The sequence below is a fragment of the Coturnix japonica genome, chromosome 22 (assembly GCF_054131305.1).
Source record: "Coturnix japonica strain WE chromosome 22, WE-NBRP24, whole genome shotgun sequence".
Lineage (NCBI taxonomy): Eukaryota > Metazoa > Chordata > Aves > Galliformes > Phasianidae > Coturnix > Coturnix japonica.
The window spans coordinates 3,661,860-3,686,807 of record NC_140684.1 but is presented as its reverse complement, the minus strand read 5'-3'; the positions used below and the strand labels follow the sequence as shown (position 1 = coordinate 3,686,807).

Here is a 24,948-nt window from a genome sequence, read left to right as displayed (position 1 = left end):
AAGTGGTGACCACATTGTTTTTTTCTTGCAGAAATGCAGGCTGCTTGTGAGATGGGGCTGTTTGAAGTGTGTTGCTGGATGTTGTGCTGCTCTCAATTATACTCACAACTGGTGGTTTACAGATCATCTCTCTGGCTTGTGTGCAACATAAAATTGATCATAATACTACTTAATTTTCTTTTTGTATGATAATAACTGTACTTAACTTACAACAAACTTATAATACAATGTTGTAGTCAAAGAAAATTTAGGCAGCAGACTGCAGTTGTTGATAACTTTCCATTCTCTTTAAGATTAGAATATTGGATCTCATCATCTACCACTGCCTGGGTGAAATTACACATTTAATTTCTTCAGGTCTTTTTATTTTATGGTAAACATAATGTGTGTGGATTTTTGATGGTTCTTAGGCTGTTACATTTCTGTGACGTTACTGACCAAACCTTTTTTTCTCCTCTGACTCAATACAGTTACAGACATAGAGCTGAAGCGACTGAAGGATGCTTTTAAGAGAACTTGTGGACTCTCGTATTATATGACCCAACAGTGCTTCATCAGGGAAGTTCTTGGTGATGGAGTCCCTCCAAAAGTTGCTGAGGTAATCTGCAAGTTTCTTTGGGGAGGCGTGTGGTTGATAAGGCATCCCCATGGATGTGTGTACACAAATACGCCTATAGAGATATACAACCAAATTTAATTTCTATTTGTTATGCAGTACCAGAGTGTGTTCTGTGTCTGAAGATAATGTAGGAATTATGGCCCTTTTTATGCTCTTAGTGGATTTCTTGTTTGTTTGTTTTTTCCTGGCTCTAGAGTAGCTATATTAAGACTTAAGCTATAGTGTTCAGCAGAGCTGTGCATTTTCTTTTAAAGTAATAGCTCCAATGTAATATAAAGGTAAATTACTTACATATGCAGTGTAGCCTTGAAGGCATCTTTTGAAATCGGAATGATTAGAGGTAGAAAGGTTGGAATTCAAATTTCTGCCATAACACTGGGTCCAAATAGAGCAGAAATTTAGTTCTAATAATTTATCCCCTCAAGCATTTGCAAATGCATTAAACTTTGGTAATAGCAGATGATGATCTGAGCATCCTATGGGAGTTTAATGTGTTTGGGTAGCACTATGTCTCTCAGCAGAATGAAATTGCAAGTTCTATGTAATGTCTTTTGATAGAATGAGATCCTTCTATGCTGTGAGCCTCATTTAAACTCATTTGCCTTCAGACATCTTTCAGTAGTCTTGAGTGTATAGCAATGGAAGTGATGATAGGTGGACAAGGAGAGCATCTCCCAAAGGTATCATGCAGAACTATATAGACATAGGTGTCTTCAGGGAATCTGTCTGGTAATAACCTGAATTATGTCAGGTGATAACTTTGGTATGGAAGTGAATGAGATTTTGGACCTTCCTCCTACCTTGTTGCTCAGTGTTTCTGTGAAGGTGGTCTAGAACACCCACTGCAACTGCTAGTCTGCTTCCTATCGCTGCAAGGACAGCAGTGGCAGGTTTTTCTGTACCTTATTATAGAAATGGCAGTTAAGTAGTTAATAGAAAGTAGCTAGTCTGTGTTAGGTGTTTCCTTTGCTTCTGTTTGCTGGTATAGTGCTATGTGCCCAGCAGCTTTGGCATGGGCTCATGGCTGGTTTTGTTTGGTTACTCCCAGTTCTGGCTGAATTTTTGACATGGAAGCCACACCTGAGATGGTATGAGCTAGCGACTCATTCATGTGGATCTGGTATTTAGCTGTTTTCTTCCACCCTTTGCTTGTGCTGTAAGATGGAAGACTCTGGCTGCAGCAGTTACTGCTGTTACTGGAGAGAAGATTTTGGGGTCCTGCACCTTTCTTCTTGCTCCATTTAAGCAGTGTACTTCTTGTAGAACTGTAGCTCTTCCATGCTGAAGTACTCAAGGAAACGCATCTAACTTAGTATTGTGAACTGATGTTTCTGACATTCATCCTTGTACCTCAGTTCATTTTTTTGAGTACCTCAAGGGAGGCGTAAGCCAGCCCCTTCAGATATTAAACATACAGTCTGGAGGGGGGGGGGTGTTTCAACTACAGGTTTGAAGCCTCACTGCAGTCTTCTTGCTCATATTTATGGCAGTTAGTATGTTTCTGTTATTGCTCAGAAATCACTGGAAAGGGTCAAATTACCACCATGGTGATTTTTAAGTACTTTCTCATGAAATTCAAAATAAGTGATTAAACTTCTAAGAGCTGAATTTTCTGATCTGAATGACAAATAGTGATCAGCTGATAACCTCGAAAGTCTTCTGAACTATGCAGGAAGATTTTACTTTCTCTGAAGTCTTTTTCCAGGGTGAAGGAAAAACTTGCAGTCAAACTTTGTTAGATTTTACTTTACTGGTCTAAAAGAGACAAATCCTGGTGAGATAAAATTTAACTGATATAATGGCTTACAGGGAATGTAAAAATTTTGATGCTTGTCATGTCTTGGATAAACTGTTTCCTGGCATGTAGATCCAAGTGAGACAGTAGTGTTGGTCTTGTTTTGGGAGACATGATGCTCACATTTTGCAAAGGGATTTCAGTCTCTCAAGAATTGATTTTTCTCCTTAATACACTTTGTTGCAGTGGGCTGTCAGGCTCCTTTGAAAGGCACAGCTGATAATAGATTGCACTCGATTACACAGAATGTCCTGCACAGTTATGGTAGGATATAGGTGTTGTAGCATTTGGAATGTGATTTGTGCAGTTATTTCATAGCAGTTTCATGGTCAGCTTAATTCTAGCTACTTATTCTTGCCTAGAGGTCAACCTCTTTGAGTGAACTGGACTAGTAAAACCTGGTAACAAAAATGGTTATTTCAAATCCAAATTTGTTCCCTGATTTCATTCATAGTCCTGCTACATGAATGCTTGTTTTGGCATAGATAAAGGAAATGGGTTGTTGGAGTTGTTGGGCGGGGAAAGGTGCTGGGTTAAACCAGTGATAAAGCTGCAGTGTTGAGAGGCAGAGGAGGGAAAGTACTTTAAAACACAAAAATTGTGATCGTACTTAAATGCAGTTGGTAATTTATTTTATTTATGGCTTAGGATTATTATTCCTGTACATTTTTGTAAAATTTTAGTATATATAGCAATGCTCTCAGTGGATGCATCCAGTAGCTTTATGTTTTCAGTTCTGTTTATGAGAGGTCCTAATACCTGTGGGTCTTGTCCAGTGGTTTTCAAATGATTCTCTCTGCTCTGTTGGTGATTCACAGAGTAGTGGCTCTGTCAACAATGACATAGAAGCCCCACTGACCCCTGCTATTGCTATTTGGTTAAGTTGTGATATAAAGAATATGCTTTTATGGGAGAAGAATGGAAAAACGGTCCATAACTTCACATACACGTCCTGTTTGTAATGTTGTTCATTTAGAATGCAATGCAGAGCAAACACTGTTTAACACATTGTACATAATACTTAATTTATAAAAGTCGAGCTCAATTTCTTTATTTTGCCCTCTGTCTCCCTCTGTTCTTTTTTCTAAATATAACTTCTTTAAACTAAAGGTCAGCACATAAATCTACTATCCAAACTGTGATCAGTGACAAATCACTTTGTTCTGCCCTTTCACAGTAATGGTTCCCTTCATCTGCACTTAATGCTTTCTCTTTATGGTTAGATGCCCTGTGTGATACCTATAAGAAAATCATGCTAAAAAAACGGAAGTGCTGAAATAATTCTTTTGTATAAGAATAATGTATAAGTTCTGACTGCATTATTTTCCTATACCTGAAGTAGATATCTCTTTTGTGATACTAACAAGGGAATTTGTGGGAATGTATTTAGGGATTTAAAGGAGGAATGCAAGTTGGAAAAGCAGTACAACAACAGGTGTAAATCCCACTGTTAGCAGAATACCGTATTAACCTGGAGTGGTCATTGTAGCAATAGGGGCAGTGTACAAACAGTTAGAAGCCTGGTTGTTTTTTCCCTGTCACATCTTTACAAATCAGTGATTTTTTGATGGTTTAATGACAGCACATCTCCACTGATTGGGTAATGAAGCTCTTATTGCTCCAACAACCCCTTGGTAGTTCTGAGGTAATTGTACCCCAATCAGGAGGAGAGTCCACCTTTATTACCTTGATAAAGAAGAGTAGAGAAATAGCATCTGTGAATGAATCCTTCTTTGCAGGATTGTAGCTTTTAAAATAATATTTCTGTTCAGGAAAATTAGGTCTTTCACTAATTAAAAGACAGCTTTAAAACTCGAATATCTACACAGGTGTTTTAGAATTAATATTAAGTGTTAGCTGACTGTGAGGTAATTAACTAGAAAAAACATGCCAAATAGAGCCCTGCTGTAACTTCTTACTTTCCATTCTCTCTTAACTTTGTGGTTTAACTTCTGCTTTATTCTCCTAGGTTATCTACTGTTCATTTGGAGGAATATCCAAAGGGCTGCACTTCAATAACTTGATAGTTGGATTAGTTCTACTCACTAGAGGCAAAGAGGAGGAGAAAGCAAAATGTAAGTAATGTAACTCTAAAAAAGCAACAACAGGATAGTGTGTATAGACTATGCTATTTTACTTTGTATTTATGGGAGTTGGCAAAAGAAAATGGAAATATTTCTCAATTTAAACCTTATTGAGCTGTACTGGAATTGAATTGATGCAAGTTTTCAGTGCTTTAATTGTTGCATTGCTTTTTGGCAGTAGTTGCTTAAACGCTTCTCTTCTTCAGACATTTTCAGTCTCTTTTCTAATGAATCTGGGAGTTATGTGGTTCGTGATGAGATGGAGAAGATGCTGCATGTGGTTGATGGGAAAGTCCCAGAGTCTCTCAAGAAATGTTTCTCTGAGGTATTTCATGCAAATTTTATCTTATCACATTAAATAAGTGACTATTGCATAGTGCAGTTATTCTGCCATATATATACTGGTACCTTGTTTAAGCATTGGAAAAGTTATTTGTCTTGTAATACACATGTGTTTTGCACTTATGTAAGGAGCAACTTGGTGTGTACATGCAAGAGTTTACCATCCTGCTTTGCTTACTGTGCTGCTTCGGAAGATATTGTGGTATCAATTGAATTTAAGTATGAATTTCACTAGTATAATTTTATTTATCTGTTCATTATTCTGTTGCAGTTGGAAAAGAAAGTTCAAATGCAGATCAGTGAGGAGAAAGAAATCCTGCTCCTTTGATTAAAAATAATAATAATAAAAGCCACCACTGCTTGGTGGTTTTAATTATTATTAATAATAGCTTTAGAATAGTCCTTATGTCTCACTGTGCCTACCAGGAGCTACAAGATTTATTTATGTATTATGTTCTTTGAGAAATGTAATTTTTATGATGCTTTCCAAATATTAAACGGGCTGCTTGTATTGACTTGTAGGTATTCACAGCTACTTCTTTCTCACCAGACACCCTAAAAAAAATAAAAGCCAGGTTTGTTTGATGTGTTTGTTTCTTTTGGTATTAGAGGGCTACAGACCAGTAAAATCTAGTTGTTGTTCTATATGCTACTGAAGTAGTTGAGGAGCTTAAATTGTGGATTTTGTTACCGTATTACCCCTTACTTTGTATGGTGTTCTGTATTTATGGTAACTTTGGTGTGCTGTGAGGCTTCTGACTAGCACTGGCTGAGACAAACTTGTTTAACCTGGCATGGTATCATGTTGGCTTTGTGGGCAGTGATTACATTCTTCATTCTTGACTGGAATCATAAATCATACGTATGCTGCAGTCCAGTTTCTGGAGCTGTCCCACTTCAATATTTCCTATATTTAATTTCCCGCCAATATAGTATGATGAATTATACCCTAAAAGTTAATTGCATGCTGTCCAAGAAATCTAGAAATACTTTAAGAATATCTTGCAGGCAGAGAAGTATCAATCTGATTTGATACCATTTTCCTGCTCCAGAAAATATTCTTTATTGATTATCTTTTAAAAGAAGAATAGTGTAATGACCCACTCTGCAGTATTTACTGACCTGTTAATCATACTGGGTCTTTGCTGGAGAGTGAGAATGTTTAATGTTCCTGTTGTGGGCTTTCCTTCCTGCCATATGGCAGATGAGTTTATGCTTTCCAGGGTGATGTTTATGGGTGCTCTAATTCTTTCTTTTAGAATTACTGTACGTGCTTATCTAGAACTGTGAACATTGGAGTTTCTCTCTTTTCCTCATTCCTTTTTCAAAAATAAAGGAAATAAATGCAGTGGTATCTGCATTGCTCTGGCTGCTTGAGTTCTACTGTGGCTCATCTGTAAAATTTAAATGGTTCAAGTGGTTTTTCTGTCAAAACTTTCCTGTCCTTTGTCCTTCTTGTTGCTCCAATCAATTAGAGTGACACAAGAGTGTTATGAAACATAGCATAGCTCTTCTTCCATTTACAGAAACCTGTGGGGGAAAAAATGTAGTGGGAGAGGTAGTAAGAAAATGATGGTGTGTCTGATCCGAACTTCTGGATAATGGTTCAGAGAAGAGTAAGGAGGCAATTTGATCTGCATGTATTTATAGGAGAAAAACGTAACATTAATGTAGGAAAAAGAGGCAGAGAAGAGCAGTGTCTGGAATCTGAAACAATCCATTACAACTAGAATATGAAGCAAATGATTTAGCAGTAATGGTGATTAACTGTTTTCTGCAGTTGGCAGTTGCTGTTAGTCCACAGCCAAGTGCAGGTTGTTGGGTTCCCTAGAAATGTAATTCAGTGAAGTTTAATGGTCTGTGATATTAGGGAAGTTTAACCAGTCAATGGCTTCAAATGCTTTTTAGTTTGCAGACTCTTGTTTATTTCCCATAGTCATTTGGACCTCCAGATAATGAGTTTGTATGCTGATAGTAGGCTTGCTTTTATTTTCAGTATTTCTATACGTTGTCTACAAAGCTAAGCTGGCTGATCGCTGTGATTTCATGGCCACGTCTTGCAAACTGCTCAGCTAAATGTTTTAAACAACCTCTTGTGCATTTAAATTCTGTGGATCTGTGGTTTTCATACGCTCCTGAACAGCCAATTCTGTAAGACATCCAGCAAGAGGAACTTGAGTTAGGAGATACCATGAATGTCACATTTGCATATACGCTATGAAGTGGTTTTTGGACAACAGACACATAAATTTTGAATGCTTCTGTAGTGATTCTTCATGCTATTAGTTATTTGCAATCTAAACTTTCTGTGTTAGGTTTTGCATACTTACACAGATACAATGGAACGTTTATGGTGTTTTTTTTAGCATCAGCCATTCAGCACAAAAGAGCTTTTATCTGCCATAATAAGCTCAAATTCATAAAAATAACTACTGCTCTTCTGAGTTGTAAGAAACCATTTTTTGTCTAATCCCTATAAACCAAGGTTCAGATTCAGGTTCTTTCCAAGGGCCGCGTTGAGTAGGAGGCTGAAATTCAGAGAGGGCTGAGGAGTCTAATTTCCTTCCCTGTGCTGTATTTCAGGATGGAATGGAAAAGTAGGCACAGCTCCAAATAATCTTAGTGCTTATTTTTATAAGAGATTATTGTTCTTATGGCTAAGTGGTTCCTGTTTAATGAGACTGAGAAAGAAGAGGAAAACAGTTACGTTTTCTTATTTTCTAATAGGGTGAAAAGGTAAACTATGAGAAGTTCAGGGTTTGGCTGTTGCACAACAAAGATGCTTTCACGTTTTCCCGTTGGCTGCTGTCTGGAGGTGTGTATGTGACGCTCACTGATGATAGTGACACTCCTACCTTCTATCAAACCCTGGCTGGAGTCACACACTGTAAGTAAAAGATGGTTATTTTACATGCTTCTTAAAACTACTTCAGAGATCAAAAACTGTAGCCTTGCTGCAGTTGCAGACAAGCAAACAGAGCTTGTCTATGCAACTTGTTCTCTGCTTTTTATGCTGTGATATGTAAAACGTTATGGAAAAGGATACTATTTTTAAGAGAGAACAGCATTTAATAACCGCATTTCCTATGGAAAACGATGGGTACAAGGGTTGATTTAAAAAAAATAAAAATAAATACATTTCTCAACAAGTATACCAATCTAAAGAGATTTGACAGGTGTGGTATTTGCTCTTCCAGATATGGTGTGTCATGAAACTGTTGAGACAGCTTTGATGATAATGTTTGCTTCAAAAATAAATATGGCCCCCTAATCTGTTTCCTACAGTAAAATAAGCAATATTCCTGACGTATGATGTAGTCAGGGAACTCAGTTAAGTAAAGAGAAGCCCCCTCAGGATCTGCATGTAGGAATGATCTCCAGAGAACAAATGCTTCCTTATGTCTGTATTTTGATGTAAAAGGAGGAGCAGCTGTTTTTGTAGATGAAATGTAAAAACAAAAGGCTGGCAGATCAGATGTGGTGTGCATGTATAATGTAAGCACACAGCGCAGTAGTCTAGGGGACTTGATATCCCTTAGGAAAAGGGTGTTTGCTATTGAGATATCAGTGGCTGGAACAATCTGCTTGTGCTTTAAGCACTCAGATTTCTTTGCTGGTGGAGCCTGGCGTTGTATCTCTTTAATAGTTGAATTACTTGTATAAAATTGCATATAGTTTTTTCTTTTGCTTTTAAGTGTGAGCATTCAAATTCTGTTTTGACTATCTAAAATGAAAGCACATAATAAAACCACCAGGATTTATAGATAGGTAACTTATTTGCATTACAAGAGAGACTACGGTAGTCATGGAGGCTTCAGAAAACCACTCTGAAGACTGATAGACAAGTTAGAGGAAGAGGTAAGCTAAAAGGACAAAAGGGAATAATAATAAGAAAACCTTTTTGAGTTGTATAGTTCCTGTGGGTGTTTGGTGGTTTGGGTTTTTTTTTAATCTAGGAGATATACAAGCATGGTTGTTCCTTTGTGTTCTGGTTTGTATGGTTTTGTGATCTGTTGGAGAAGCAACTTCATCTTTAAAGCCTTGTGGAAAAATGCAGAATTCCAGGTCTCTGCTGGGTGTTCCAGCAGTAACTGTATATTCTGAAGGGAAAGAAAGACCCAAACCCTTGCATTCAGGGAAAAAATAAATAAATATGTTGCTATGTATGAGATCAGGCTACTGAGAAATTCAGTGTATTGGAGCAGCTGTCAGCATTGTGCTTCTTCACCAGCAGCTTACTTGGAGAAGCTCTAGAGTGCTCATAATGAAAGTGGAAGTGAACAAGAAGCAAAGTTTTCATTTGTCAGTATTAAAAAGCTGAAATAAAAAGAAATACTTGTCAGCGCTTGAAATAATTATTGAATCTTCAGGTATACAGTGAATCTGGTTTTTGTGTCATTCAGGAGAATAGCATAGCTTATACTTAGTACTGAATCAGTAAAGTGTTTCAAGCTGTGAGGTGTTTGCAGGTTTGGTATACTTGACCTTGACTGGAAAGCTTACATTACAGGGTGTGTTTGGACTGCTAGATAAAATTAAACTTTCCTGTAGTTCTGTTATCTTACAGTAAGTGTTGTTAACAGCAAAACCAATGTATTTGTGCTGTGTTAGGGCGGCTGCAGCTTGGTATCATTTAAAGGACAGATGTGGGAAACTGACTGCACTTGGAGATAGTAGGAAGACAAACTGGTGAACTGCCCAGCCCTCCCAAAGCCTGAAAACAAATGCTTTTCATTGTGTCCGATGGTTTCCCTTGAGACTTGAGGCAGCATAGGAATCTCACAACAGATGCAAAAGGATAATCTGAATGCTTGTGTGCTTAAAAGTAATTGCAGTGAACGAGATATGAACACCTGGGGCCTTGCTTTTTGTTTTAAGTTCAGTATTTACAGTCTAGTTAAATCAATCTAAAGAACAAGAAAGTAATCTTAACCCAGCTGAATGGATAGAACATAGGAGTTCCTGTTCTCTGAAGTCAGGCTTGTTTGTAATTCTTCTGATGAGGATAATAGTTGTCCTTTGGGAGAAGAGGGAGCAGAAAGAATGTTGAGTAAACCCAGACAGATGCTGTTAGCAGAACGTATTGAGAGAGTGCAGATTGAGAATTTCTACTCTCAGCTGAAAACTCATTAATGAAACTCAATGGTGTGGTGTCATTGTATCCCCACTGCTGGGGCTGTGCTCAAGCCCCAGCTCTGTGTGTTCTGTTAAACAACTGATGGGATGGGAAAAAATCCGGGCAATAAAATAGGGAACATTAACATTGATTTAGAAATTGACAGTGAGCGTTGTACTGCAAGGCACCAGTGATTCCATTTACATTTGTTTAATGAGCCAGGCTCTCAGGGAAACAAAGGAATTCTAATTTTTCAGTTGTAAATAACATTTGTTTTGGGATGCAGATGACTTCAATTATTTTTCTCAAAACATAATTGGAAATTAAACTTCAGAGATGCAGGAAGTTACACACACTTGCTGCTTTTAATCAAATTCTGTTCCATTTCACTTAGATCAAAAATATGAATCATTTTATTTAAAAGTTACCAAAATAACTTAATGTTTTCTTGGACTGTTCCCCACAAGTAGTGCAGTGGTTATGAGTCTCTCCTCTGTGCAGGCAGTGACAAACTGGCACCCATTTGGGTTGTCTCAGTTTTCTGGTGTCGTTGAATACTTCTTGGTTTTGTTTAGTTGATCATCATATTGAATAGCATTGTAGTGGGATGTGTAAATCAAAGGCAATCCTGTCAGGTACTACTACCTAAATCTACATTTCTCTGCAGGAGAAAGTTTCCAGGAAACTATTGTTAAGTCCTCAGTAACTGCAAATCAAACACCTGATCTCCTCTGGTTCACTAAAATCCAAACACAGTCATTCAGCAATACAGTGGCTGTTGTTCTGGTGCCCTGGCAGGTGGGTGCTCAGTATCTGAGGGGTTCTGAGCCCATCCCACCTGCACAGTGAAGCTCTCTGCTGCTCACTTTAGCAGATGGATGCAGAGGAACAGGGGCATCTGGAAAGGTGAGGTGTTATGGCCTGGATGGCCATAATTCTTCTGATGCAGCGTAAGTGGTGTTGCCTTTTTGCAGCTGTATCTATCTGGTGTATCCCGTTGCCCTGTGCTGGGCCTACACACTCGGGTTTTCTGTCCTTTTCTGTGAGGAGAATAGTCCCCTTTACAGAGGCAGCATACTGACAGGCCATGTAATTTGTCATTCTCCGTCATCCTATTCTTGTGTCACTCAGTTTGTACTAACTGACATCCTAATACTCTTCTGAGGGACCATCTTCTGTTGTCAGAAAAATTGATCAAAACCCTTCGCTTTTCTGACAGCTCTCACAGAGATTCAGTACGACAGTGTTTAATCAGTATAATGACTATATTTTAGAACGTAGTTATTGCTGATTTAACATAATAAATGAGAGAAGCCCTGGATAACTGGATGGCATGATTGCAAAGCAAGAGTGAGTTTTTGAAACTGAAGTTGAAACCGAGTGCTGTGTAAGTAACCTCTTCTGTCAGAGCAGTTCATGATGCACATGTAAATCTGTGCAGCACAGTGGGGTGTTTCCTTCACGTGGGCTGCTGGGATTTGTTTTTCTGCTTCTTCAGTTGTGGTACCCACCCCTGAAACACCATCTCTTCATGATGTGCAGAAGGCACCTGTGTAAGGTGGTTCTGAAAATTCAGTCTTTTAAATTAAAGGTGCTTTTAGGAATACATTCTGTGCTCTCCTGGTTTTTTGGGATGTGTGATTGCATGCTTTGAAGCGAGGTGTCGTGCTTTATGCTTCTGCAGTGTGTGTTCAAATCCTGAAGGCAGTGATACATACTATATTCTGCTAGGTGAGTGTCAGGTAGAGCCTGATGCACTATAGCATCTTGGTTGAAGTTGTTGTATTCCCTTCTTTGTGTGTCCTTTAATATATATTTTTTAATTTTAATTAAGAAAGCAAAGGGGGGGGGGATGGATGATGGTGGGGGTGGAAGTATTCCAGCAGAGCAGGCCAATAAGAAGCCGCCTCAGTGTCACTTAAGCTGCATCTTGCCACTTTGTTATCCTCTTAGTTCCCAGGTTATTTTATGTCTCGCAAAGCAGCTCTTTGTGCCCCAGGTCCCAGAATCTTCCATGCGTTAATTTGAAAGTGGTGAGCAGCCACGTTCAGACAGGAGCGCTGCCTGCATTCACCATTCAGCATTGGGTCTGGCCTGGGTGGGTGGCGATGAGCAGCGCTGTGCCTGGGGACTGGGCTTTGCCTGCAGGCTGTCATGGTGAGCAGAGAAGTGAGCCGAGTTTCAGGTAAAATGTTGAGAATATGGTATGCTTCTGCTGCTGTGAACCAGAGAGGATTGTGCCATTAGGTAGGTATAAATTGAATCATTCATAAAATATATTCAGATGTGCGTGTGGTTCATTCTGATGCTGTTTAAAAAACACAAAAAAAATTGAGTTACAATGAAGAGTGCTTTATTTCATTTCTTTTTAGTGTTTATTGCTGACATTGCAGCCTATCAGTCACAGTGTACTGGATGGTTTTAAATTGGCTTGCTTTCAGTAGGTGTGCAGTTCTTGCTAGAAAGCATTAGTCTACCTATTCTTCCTTTGCTGTATGAAGGCTCCAGTTCACACCTGTGCTGGCTGTTGTCTCATCCCTGTGGTCCTGCTTGTCTGACAGTGAGTCTCAGAGCTGAACTAGAAATTGCTGTTCTTGATCCTACAGATCTGAAAGTGTTCCACACTTTAATAGAGAAATGGCAAGAGGAAAATGAAATATCAGTTCACCATCGCATGGTTGCTTATGCTTACATTTCACCAGTGCCTAATGTGTGTCACCTTGAATAATTACATATCTTTAATTGACAAAAACGAGTATTTGCCTAAAAAAGCTATTCTGTTCTTATGTTTGGGGTTATGTTATATTTAGAAGATTAAATAAGATAACATAAATAACATTTATATTTTGACACACTAAATAAAAGCCGACTTTGCACCTTCTGATTTGGTTTGTGCAGGCATTAGAAACAGGAAAATTATGCTTTGAAAAGTTAAAATAGTCAATGCAAAGGCTATTACAAGGAAGATGGCATTTTTTCGTACACATCAGTGTAAGTACATAAACATTAGGACAGTAAGTAGTCTTTATCACGCTTCATTTAAACTTCAGTATCAAATGTGATTGTATGTAAATACCCGCAGTGGCAAAGGATTCCTCTTTAGGTGCAATGAGGAATGTATGGTGCACTACGTATGCTGAGATTAATTTGTGACATTATGTGGGAAAAATAAGCAATGAAGAAATTACCTAACAGCTGGCTTCTGCTCTTCAGAATCTCTATCAGAATGCTGATACTGCAGCTCTTATATGACACCTTGCATGCTCTTTCAGTGTGGTAGCACGCTGATCCCTGTAGGGGCAGTGAGACTGAGAAAGAGTGTATTTTATCTGGCAGACTCTTTCTCACCTGTTGCTGTACTGCCCACTGTGAGACAGGAGTGTCCCTGAGCCATCACAGCACTGTGTTTCGTGGCATGTACCAGCTGCTTTCCATCCCTCTCTGGCTGTTCCACTTCGGGCCATGGAAATGCCTACATCAGTGTCAAGCATCTGTGATGTTTCTACGTGCTGATCTTCAAAGAAATAACTGTCCTGTTACTCCTTGAATTCTAGTAGAATCATATTCCTTTATATGTGTAGATTAGTGTTTCCATATGTATTCCAACACAACCAAGAGCCAGCAGATGACAGTTCAGATAAGGGAACTGATCCAGCTGGGAAGGAGGAGGAGAGAAGAAACAAATCAGTTTGTCTGCAGGATCAGTTCCCTTATCTCACTTACCATGTAAATACACAATAGCTGATAGTGGTGCAAGCAAGGATGCTGCAGAGCACATTTGGCACTGAATGGAAGGTAAGTTGGAGATACATGAGGAATACACGACCCTCAAGCTGCAGCTTTTGTGTGGATGTTCTGCACATCAGCATCTTATCTGTTTTGTGCCTGTGCTGAATGTACGTAGGAGAAGGAGGGCTCATTTTCATTGAATTTGCTTTTCTAGTTGTTGCCTAAAAACACAGGGAGATTCAAACCCTTCCTGCTCCTCGAGCCTGACTCCAGGTGTTAATCTTTGGTTAACAATTTCCAAACTTTCTTCTGATGAGGGTATGATGTTGGATGCTTTGTGCTGTGTGATGCTACCTGCCTGTTGGGTAGCTGCAGTTAGATCATGCCTGTGTTACCTAACCTAGTATTTGGAATTAATTACTGCTATAAATGGCATAAATAGGAAAAATCGATACAATTTTAACTTGACATGTGACTTTTTTGGTTTTTTCTTAAGCTTTACAGGATTATTATTGTTTCTGTAGACTAAAACAGGCCAAATAGCTCAAGTTAAACCTATTAGAAAGCTGGCATGGATTTAAAGGCTCAGAACCATCTGGGAATGGGATCACACGTAGTGGTTCTTAATATAGACAGCTTTGTCATTACATATCTATTAGAGAACCAATTAATTTGCACTGACCTGAAGCAGTGTTGTGACACACTTGCATATGTAAAAAGGTTAAAAGTATTGTTGAGCAGAAACTTAAATATATATATATATATATATATGATATTAATTTCAAGGGTAAAACTACAGCTGACCTGTAAAACTTAAATCAGCCTTTGTGTATGTCTTGAAAGAAAACTCAGCTTTTCCCTCTGCCTATTTTTATTCACCTTTGCCTAATGCCTTTTTACTCAGTCTTTTTCCTTTTCCCTTTCTTTACATCAGATTCTGAGTTCCTTGCTATAAAGTCACTTTGGGGTTTATGTAATCCCTCTGCAATGTTGACCAGATTTCTAGGTGCGTTTATGGTAAAAGCAGCAAAGTAAAATAAAATACTTGTTTTGAAATAATGCTGGAATAGAGCATGAATGGCACATCGAAATTCAGCCTTACTACTGTATAAGTAGGCCCAGGCTTTCATATAGGGATTTTTCAAGGGCACCCAAGTGCTGTGTTGTTTTTTTTTTCCTTTAAGAGTTCTGGCTGATTTTTTTAATGCTGCTTTACATCCATTTTAGAGCACTTAAATACTGGCTACTTTTGAAAGATGATGTTGCCATATATTCTATGTGTTAATTCACTGAGAGCATGTGAAAATGAATAGATTGCTGGGGCCTTTTGTAGTGTGTTCATTTCTGTACTTCTAAACACTGATCTCTTGCTGAGCACTCTCCTTGGCATTAAATAGTTAAAGTTAATTTGTAGGTAAACCAAGTAATAACAGAACTTTATAGCTTGTATCTTTATTATTTACATGCGTGAATCAGACAGAAAAAAATAGCACCGTTCTCTTTGTAACAACATAGTGCTGTAATCATGTTTAGTGCTCAGTTCTAACATGGTCCAGATGTTACTGGAACTTCTTTTCTTTGTGTTGGTTGTACAGTGGAAGAATCTGACATCATTGATCTCGAGAAACGATACTGGCTGCTAAAAGCTCAATCAAGAACTGGACGCTTTGATTTAGAAACATTTGCTCCCTTGGTTTCCCCTCCTATTCATCCATCTCTGAGTGAAGGTATGGAACTGTGGCAGAGCACGTGAGGAAGTGGTGTGCTGTGGTGCTGGGGCCCTGATGGCCTCCTGACATACAAATTTTAAGGCTTCAGAAATGGGGTTGTGTTGTGGAGTTGTTTCTTTTTTTAAAGTATTTTAAGCTTAAATTCATTTCACTGACTTAGGAAGGAATGTTGGGAATGAGAAATGATGCCTGGGAATCTGCATTTGTTGTGAAACAGAATGATGAAGGGAGGGAGGGAGGAGGTTGTTCTTTATTACACTTATTTAAAATCAGTTAAAATTAGAAATGTTTGTATTTGTCCTTGCAATGTGAGCTGTTGCAATTCATGTAGGTGCTGCTGTCAGCTGTTTCAGTCAGGTGCTGTAACAGATGCTTTGTGGTTTGCAGGTTTGTTTAATGCCTTTGATGAAAACCGAGACAATCACATAGATTTTAAAGAAATTTCCTGTGGGCTCTCAGCATGTTGCAGGGGACCCTTGGCAGAAAGGCAGAAGTGTAAGTATGCAAAACATTAACTATTAATTTTAGAGAACTTCACTTTCAGCACGTACGCTTAGTTGTTTTCACCTTCTTAGAAATTTCTTTCACTTGAGCGTGTTCAGAAGTTAAAAAATGAAATGAAGTTTTAAGTAGGAAGTCTTCCCTTTTTAAAACGTGATGAAACTGAGTTCCTGTGTGCTTCCATAGCTGTTGCTTTGGAAATTATGTTGCAGTGTTCTGTAGTTGGTGTGTTTTGTCCTGTTTGCTGTCAACTTTCAGCTGGCTCCTTCCCTGCAAAGTAGTTGTTCCGCTTTGGAAGAGAGTTCCTTCCATACTTCTCTAAAGCTGCATTGCTGGAACTTAAAGGCATTTACTGGGAATTTCTGTATGCACATATGTTCCCTGCTAAGTCACATCAGAAAACACAGCAGAAAATTGCAGGAGTCTAGATTACAGTTTATTAAACACAGCTGCTCCATTTCCTCACTACCACATGCATCCTGCCTCATCAAAACTGTCAGCACTAAATCATGTTCTTGTGACTCTGCACACTTGCATTCTGCAAGGGGAAAAAAACAGTTGTTGAGTGGTCCTAATTCACAAAAGTAATTTCCTTTTTTTCCTCCAGTTTGCTTCAAGGTTTTTGACATTGACCGGGATGGTGTGCTGTCTCGCACGGAACTTACAGAAATGGTGGTTGCACTTTTAGAGGTCTGGAAAGATAACCGTACTGATAAAATACCTGTAAGTTATGTGTGTAGATTTTCTTTCTCACTTGCTTCTGTTTCCTAAAATCACCTTTCAAAAGTAGGAGCAATTTTCATGTTTCAGATGGGAATATTGTTTGATCATAGTTTCATATAATAAAAATAAAACAACCCTTAAACTGTCTTAACTGAGAACTATTGATAATATAACTTAGCCCTGCTGTTAACCAACGTACCAGTATGTGACCATAATGCATGCTGTTTCGTATAAAGGAACCTCAGGTACAAAACTATAATTACCTGGAAGCACTCGGTTGTGAGCTACACAGTGGTATTGTCAGAGTTCTGATAGTTACACTTTTATTCTGAACACACACTGCTCCAGAGGGTGCTTTGAGAATTTAAATCTCTTTTCTCATCCTTTTGTGTGTCAAGGAGTTGGACATGGATTTGTCTGAAATTGTAGAAGATATTTTGAATATGCATGACAACACAAAGGTAGGAATTTTCCTGTCATTTCTATAACAATATTTTCAATTTATATATATAAATAAATTAAGGAAAGAATTGCTTTCCTTAAAGCAGAGATGTGTCAGTTTTCCATTAAATTTTCCACATTGTTCTGTTGCAAAGTAATGTTTGAGTTTATAAGCCATTATATACAAAACTAAACCAAAAATGCATAACCAAATAAAATTAATATGAAGCATACACTGTTTATAATGCTTTATTAGATGTAATTAATACCACTTTTAAATCCGATGGTTCACTTCTGAAGAATGCTGTTTGTTTCATTCATGTTAAAATGATCTTGAGAACAAAGGGATGGTGCAGTGCTATATTTCATCTTTTATGCGCTGTAAAAAGATACGTTATTTTCCTGTGCTGGAACAGAACTGCATTGATTCAAACGTAGCTCCGGTGTTATTACTAACTTCTTTTTGCAAGTGGCATCATATGGAATCAGTGGATCCATCCAGTACAGTATTACTGCTGGAGAGCTAAGTATGTGAAACAATGGAGACGGCTGTCATGTCAGAACAACAAATCTTAATAGTTTGTATTGTGCTTTATAGTTAATTGTGAGTAAATCTTTAATTACGTTCTTGCTTCTTGAAATGGACACCATTATCTGCAAACAATATTGTGACAGCTGTTTCCATTGTTTCATTCTTTGCCTCGCTAATTCTAAGAGGAAGGGCAAATTATGAATAATGTAAGAAAAGTTCTAAAGAACTCTCAGTTACTTGTTTGAATAGTTCTCTTGCCTGCTTGTACTCCTACAAAGTGGCAGGCAAATATTAGAGTTCAATTACTGCTAGAGCAATAGGAAATAGGGCTTCAGTGAGCTCCTTCTTCTCATCCTTTGAGGCTTACGTTTGGTCCCTTAATGAAGGGTTTATAATAGCAGCCTCATCTCTATAGAGAGTTTTAAAAAAAAGTCTTTGGAATATCTTTGGTAAATGCATCATGGATGCAGTGCTGGGAAAAGCTGATGATGCATTAATTACGTACATTGCGTATCCTGTTTTAATAATGTAGCTTTGACCCCTGAACTTCAGGTGATCTGTTAAGAAGAGGTGAGCAAACTGCCACTGCTCTGAAAGTGGCCATGGGCTATACAGGAAAGTCAGAATTGATCTTATCACTAAATAATTGATGATCAGAAAGTAATTGATTCTGATATTTGTCAGTGTTATACTAGTGTAACTTGGCAAGTGATTCAGAACTAATGTGCCATACTGTACACTATGATCATGAGGATTTTATCCAAAGTGGTTTTTCCCAGCCCTCAAAGGAGGACAGCGTTTTTTGGTAGAGACGCCAAGTGCACACAGCTTACTTAGAAGATCAAAACCTTGGAGTAGTTGGGTTTCCTACAGTGGGATTGCTCTGAGCAGCCATGTACTGCCCCTGCCGCTTTCGTGGTTTGAGAAAGTAGTGGTGTAGCTGAGCATTAGGTGATCTGGATGGTACAGAGCAGGAGCAAAGGTTACATGTTGTGCATAGTTTGATGTGTCACCTCCAAGCTTTTTGGTTCTCTGGGTTGCTTGTTACATTTGAACTGACTTTTTCTTATTTTATTGGATCAAGTTTTATTATGAGTGGTAGATGCTAATTTTTCTCAAACCACTGATTTTTGTCATGCCTCAAGTGACACATTTAATGAGTGTTCTAATAGAAATAGGTTCTTCATTCCTTTTTCCCATTCTTCTTTTAACTAAGCTTGGACACCTCACTCTGGAGGACTATCAGATATGGAGTGTGAAGAGTGCTCTTGCCAATGAGTTTTTAAATCTACTTTTTCAGGTATGCTTAAAGTTGTAACACATAGTAGTTGGCTCATCAGCTTTTTGCACGGCTGTCTGTTGCAGCACCAGCATTTGTGTGTCCACATGCTTACGCTTTTGCCTGTTGCATTTCATTCTGTGTTTTATTTTTTCTTTTGGCATTTGTAACATTTTATTTCCCTTGGTCCCTTTATGACATGGGACACCCTCATTTCATGCTTCAAGCCCAATAAACATGCTCACGCAGAACAGGGTCTGCCATTGATTTGTGTGGGCTTGTATTTAAACTGTCATGAGCTTCTGCATCTCATCTGCAGACAGAAAAGCTAAGTGGTCTGAATGGAGTGCCTTGGAAAGCTTTTGTTTTTGTTGTTTGTTTGCAGCAGGGTGGTTTTTGTGGAGAATCTGATACTAGCACAGTGTAATGTGACTTAAAAGGAAACATCAGAGCCAGCTGTGTTGTATGCGCTGGAAAATCTGTTGCTTTCCAGCAGCTAATGGCTTTTGTTTTATTCAGAATGTAAAATGGTCCCTCACACTGTAATATAAATTTAAATAAGATATCTCACCAGTCATTAGAAGGCTCCAGCTGAGATGCAAATTAGTAACCTCAAAAGAGATGTAAGGAAAAGACTATAAATCATGTTATGAGTAGCAACCAATTTGACAAACATCTTAGAGACAAGACAGCTGACCCTCCTCCCTGCAGTGGGAAACAAAGACTCCTGCAGGGTGTTTCCCTGCTCATTGCTCCCCGCTGCATACCCTGTGGCTGGGGGCTGCTGGAACAGAGCTGCTGGGGACTTGGTGGCTGCCAAGGCCAGGACACTTTGACTGGGAAGTATTAGTATCATCTGGGAGTGCTGTCTTGTGCACGTAGCAATACCCACTCAAAACAGGGGCTGCCAAGGGGTGGTGCTTTATTTCTTTTGTATGTTCTTTCATTATTATTGTTCTGTGTGCTGTTTTCCCTTTAAAAGAGAGAGAGGAAAGAAAAGATTGTTAGACAGCAGCTTTGACCAAATTTGCTGTGGTATTTGGTTATCTTAAAAGTGGGAGCAGGTGGTAAATGTGGTAACTCCAAATATTTCTTGTTTGATTGTAGGTAATGTTGCTACGTAGATTAGTGAGACTTTAAAAAAAATTTTTAAGTTATTCTTTCCTTTCACTCACCTCGTGTTTGTTTCATATTGATGCAATTCTTAAAAATTACCTTTCTTTTTCCAGGTGTGTCATATAGTTTTGGGGCTGCGACCTGCAACTCCAGAAGAGGAAGGACAGATTATTAGGTGTGTGGTTTGCTCTCAGTTCTAAATATATTTCAAAGTTACCTTTTAAAACCATCAAAAGAAGGATTACAACTTCCCCTTTCAGTTAATACTTCATGCTGTTTGTTTGCAGAGGCTGGCTAGAAAGGGAAAGCAGATATGGCCTTCAGCCAGGGCATAACTGGTTTCTTATTGCAATGCCATGGTGGCACCAGTGGAAAGAATATGTCAAATATGTAAGTAGAAGAGTAATGTAAAACAAATAAGTGATTTCTTTGTATATTTGAATATGTTAATGATAAAGAACAGGGAGTGAGTGACTGCTCAACCACCAATGCTTGAAATTAAACATCTCCTGTCTCATGGTGGAAAATATTGTTTAACTGAATCATCATTACACAGCGAGCTTTTCATTCAGCTGTCACCTCTTTCAGTTTGATTTTCTCATTCCTGATCATCAAAATACTCCTTGAAATAACACACTCAAGAGACTTCAGGGAAATACTACTGTGAGAACCACTCAAAAATAAAAGTTTGGTTTTGACTTCACGCTTTAGGACCATGATGTGGCTCGTAAGCCACAAATTCATGCTGTGTGTATTCTGGGCAGATAAGGGAGGGAACTGATTTCTTTTGCCTTAAAGACAATCATGAAAAGTAGTTCAACACCTGATGCTGATCAAAGGAGTCCTGCTAAAGCCTTGTGTTATGTGGTGCACCTTAAAGTTCTTCAACTAAAATATTTGAGATAAAGCACGTATGTAAATTTGATCTGCATGCTGAAGAAATCATCCTCAATAAAATTTAATTAAGATGGAGATGATAATTCTCTAAAGGTGACGACTAAGAATGCAGAATAAAGGAAATAAACAATTTAGCAGAAGAATTTTATATAGTTATAACTTAAGTATTTGAATTTTCATAAATTCAGATAACAAAAAAGGCTCTGAAAATTGCAGCGCCTGCATTAACTAATGATGTAATTGCAGTTATTCATTGTGCACAATGAGTTGGACAAATGATGGCTTAAATTCTGGAAATACTGGGTAATTTGATCCTTATCATAGTAGAAGTACTCAGATGGACGTGTAACATCACAGCTAATAGTAATAACAGCAGAGTGCCATTAGTCACTGTGTCTTTACTTCTCGAGCAAATAAAACACTCAGGTTCTGTGGAACTCTGTAAATTGATACTGTCATTCCAATGCACATTTCGGTCTTATTTTTATACATGCAGTTTTACTACAGAGTTCGGGTGTTTGGCTGATGAAAACAGGAAGTTAGGGAAGGCTTGTTTGCAGGTTTGAAGAAAGAGTGTGTTTTGTTTTGTTCTTGGACGTGCTGTCCTTGTTTCACCATGTGAAATTCACTGGGGACAAATCTTCAAATACTTAGAGTCTGTAATTACAGCTGTCTAAAATGGTTGTCATTATACATCTGGTTAGAGAAAACAATTCTCCTATTTCACAGTGATTGTGTTGTGTAGAAGAATCTTCCATTGATTTAACTATTCTGTCATTTTTTTTCTCTTTTGCATCAGTGGTTGTAGTAAGTTTCTTTCTCTCTGGAGCTCACTGCAGTATGTGAAAGTATTTTCATTACTGTAATTTTTGGCAATTGGTTTCACTGTTGTTAAGTCTTTGATACTGGCTTATAAATAACTTTTCCACTTGCCTGTCAATTTTAGGATGCTAACCCTGTTGTGATAGAGCCTTCATCTGTCTTGAGTGGAGGTAAGAATTCACTCATAGCTGCTGCAGCCAATACTTCAGAACAGGGAGAAGACAAAATGGGAGGTCTTAATTACTTCAGTGCAACAGAAGAAAAGTTTTCAGATAATATTTCTACTGCATCAGAAGCCTCAGAGACCACTAGCAGCAGTAAGCATAACATCTTATTCCCTTGGAGGTTTAATGTAGAAAAAGTTTTGAGAGCCTAGGTGCCGCATGGATTCCTCCAGACAAAAAGATACAAGTATAGGTTGCAGTAGCATCAAGGAGAAACAATGAACAACAGAAATGTTAATGCATAGATTTTCAGTTTTGCATATAAGAATTTCAAGTTTGATATTCAAACATCAGAAAATAAGCACAAATGCAAAGCATGATTGCCCATTCAAACCTAGTTAGGCTGTTTCTGTATCTCAGGAGTAGATTGCATGTAGTTACTTGTTTGCCTTTTTTGAGACAGCTAATATGTTTGCTACTACTATGAAATTTGGAAGAGTTGCATACTGAAGTTTGAAGAATAGGGAACTTCAATTAGCTTTTAAAATATTTACGTAGTATATAAAAATCAGTTTAAATGATCCATTATTGTTTTAAGGAGTCACTAAATAAAACAGAGAATGTGTTTTTGTGCTCTGCTACAGATGCTCTTTACCCCAGCACACCAGGGACGGATGTGTGTTTTGCTAGGCAGCACAACACTTCGGACAATAATAACCAGTGTTTCCTTGGAACCAATGGGAATACTTTGCTCCAGCTCAATCCTCAGAAACCAGGAGCTATTGATAACCAACCCCTTGTGACACAAGAACCAGTGAAGGTAAAAACATCTTCTGTTGCATGGAAACAAAAAACAAGTAATTTTCACTATACTTGAAGCTGTCAGAGTAGGTGATACAAAAGATGGCTTTTATAATGGACAGTTTTCAGTGAAGTAGTGAACAGTGAACCTTGAGTGTTGTTATATTTACATGCTATCATACTATGGAAAAACAGATGCTAATTGCAGCTTAATATTATTTTAATAATTGCAGTGTTCTATGTCCACGAGCTAAAATTGTTGTAGTCTTTGTTTCTGACTTTTGCATTTGAGATTTGATAAAATCCCCCTTTGTTCAAAAGGCTGCATCATTAACAATGGAGGGTGGAAGATTAAAGCGATCGCCGCAGCTGGTCGAAGGAAGGGACTATGTAATGGTCCCAGAACCAGTTTGGAGAGCACTTTACCATTGGTATGGAGCAAACCTGTCCTTGCCCAGGCCGGTAAGTTGTGATTATGAATGCTTAACTTGCCGTAACCCCTTAAATAAAGCATGCAACCTACTGTGTCTGAGCTTTGCCATTTCCACCAAGTAATCTATTATGAACAATTTCTACTTCATCTGAAAATCTGTAGACTGACTTGAAGTGAAATAAACAGTCTCAAATACAAATGTGGACAGAGAACCAGGAGATTTGTAGGACATACCCCAGAAAATATAATGCAACAGTGCACAAGTCAGCTGATCATGTTAGCTAAAATAGACAAAGGTTTCTTGAAAAGAGGAAAAAAGGAAAGCCAACAAAACTTGAACAACTGAAATCAGCTTCTTCTAACTAATTGTGAGATTTTGTGTGTTAAAGATGTAATATCTTTAGTTAAAGATGAATCATCTTACAAGAGGAAATGTTGGTAGATCCCTTTTGTTGTCACCTGAGCTCTGACCAGCTTCTCTTTCTAGGGTCTGTCTCTAAAGTATTTTCTTTTTCCTCCTTTCTCATGCCTGCCCCCATTTCTTCCCATAAGATCATTACTTGGATAATCTCTCTTCTTCCAGCGAATATCTCTGTATATTCTGTGATACTCCTGAAGGAAGCTGAAAGAGCTTTCAGCCAGCAACGTTTTATGGGTCGTTGCTCTCATCTTCCAAAAGCACAACCAGCCTGCACCTCTGAAGCAGATGCAACATAGAAGTCCCGAGACTGAAATGCAATGGTTATAAAGATACAAGGAATTTGTGTTTTGAGAATAGTTTTGCAGTACTCAGGCAGAAAACAGCTTCTCTTGAACAGCTTAGAGAGATCTACAATTTCTGTTTTGATATTTGGTGCATCTGTCCAGGACTTAGCCCGGCGATTCAAGCTCAGCAGTTACTCAAGATACTTCCCTTACTCCCAGCAGACATATCTCGAGGCTCTTACATCCAGTTGGGTAGCCCAGACAGTTTTTCAGTACTACTTGAGTTCTCTGGTCATAGCTGCACAGAGTTCATGTGTGACCACCAGATCCTTCTCATCCTTTAGCATTCTTCAATATAAGCAGAAACTTCAGAACTGATGGTCTTCCTGTATATAAATTTAAGTAAGCTGTGAGACATTTTGTATTGTGCTAGACAAATATGTTGAAATAAGGCAGGCTTTTTTTTGTTTTTTAATGTTTTGATTTCCAGCAGATTTGAAGCTGCCCTTTTTTTAAAATTAGCTTTATATTTGGTGTTGGAAATGGGGGAGAATTTGCTGTATGATTTTTTGAGGATTTGGTCTGTTAGCCACTGTATTGACAGTGATTTTTACAGTGAAAAATCCCTGGCTTCTGTTAGCCTGCTCCCACACATTCTCCATAGAAACAAACACCCTTCATAATGCAGGAAAGGCCATATCGCTTTATCACACCGCAGACTAATATGCTTGAGATTTTTGTGATTATGCCAATAGAAAAGAGGCTTCGGTTCCAAATGAAAGAATTTAAGTGTATGTGTAAGCCTCAGATTTGCAGACCATAATTAGCTAACTGTAAAAGTATTATTTACCTGAGCACTTGAGGTGATGAGGACCCTTTGGTTACATGTGTACAGGGGTTGCTCGGTCAGTCTCCCACCCCACATTGGTGCTGCTCTGTCGGAGAAAGTGTCAGCATCCTATTTTTTGTTGTAACTGAAGTTTAATATGTGGCAGTTAAGTGCATTGTATTGCTTCTCATGACTTAAGCTGAGTGTTTTCTTCTGATTCTTCTGTTCACAAAAGTCCTGCTGCTTATGTACATGTACACTTGGGCAGGTCTAAATAGCAAGTTCTTTGT

At 38.3% G+C, this 24,948-nt stretch overlaps 1 protein-coding gene across 3 annotated transcripts in view; it reads left to right on the top strand.

The window, feature by feature from the left end:
• The window catches only part of USP32 (ubiquitin specific peptidase 32), a 59,455-nt gene that overhangs the window by 15,196 nt on the left and 19,311 nt on the right, over nt 1-24,948 (top strand). For 2 of the 3 annotated variants that reach the window (XM_015880897.3, XM_085521661.1), the window contains exons 2-15: nt 471-598; nt 4,384-4,489; nt 4,705-4,823; nt 7,568-7,727; nt 15,281-15,412; nt 15,803-15,910; nt 16,524-16,639; nt 17,038-17,100; nt 18,829-18,912; nt 20,121-20,182; nt 20,295-20,397; nt 21,851-22,043; nt 22,535-22,710; nt 23,013-23,153. In XM_015880897.3, coding sequence (XP_015736383.1) covers nt 471-598; nt 4,384-4,489; nt 4,705-4,823; nt 7,568-7,727; nt 15,281-15,412; nt 15,803-15,910; nt 16,524-16,639; nt 17,038-17,100; nt 18,829-18,912; nt 20,121-20,182; nt 20,295-20,397; nt 21,851-22,043; nt 22,535-22,710; nt 23,013-23,153 — 1,691 coding nt within the window. Of the gene's footprint in view, nt 1-470; nt 599-4,383; nt 4,490-4,704; nt 4,824-7,567; nt 7,728-14,619; nt 14,692-15,280; nt 15,413-15,802; nt 15,911-16,523; nt 16,640-17,037; nt 17,101-18,828; nt 18,913-20,120; nt 20,183-20,294; nt 20,398-21,850; nt 22,044-22,534; nt 22,711-23,012; nt 23,154-24,948 lie in introns of all 3 variants that reach the window. The other variant, XM_085521662.1, reaches the window with a different exon arrangement.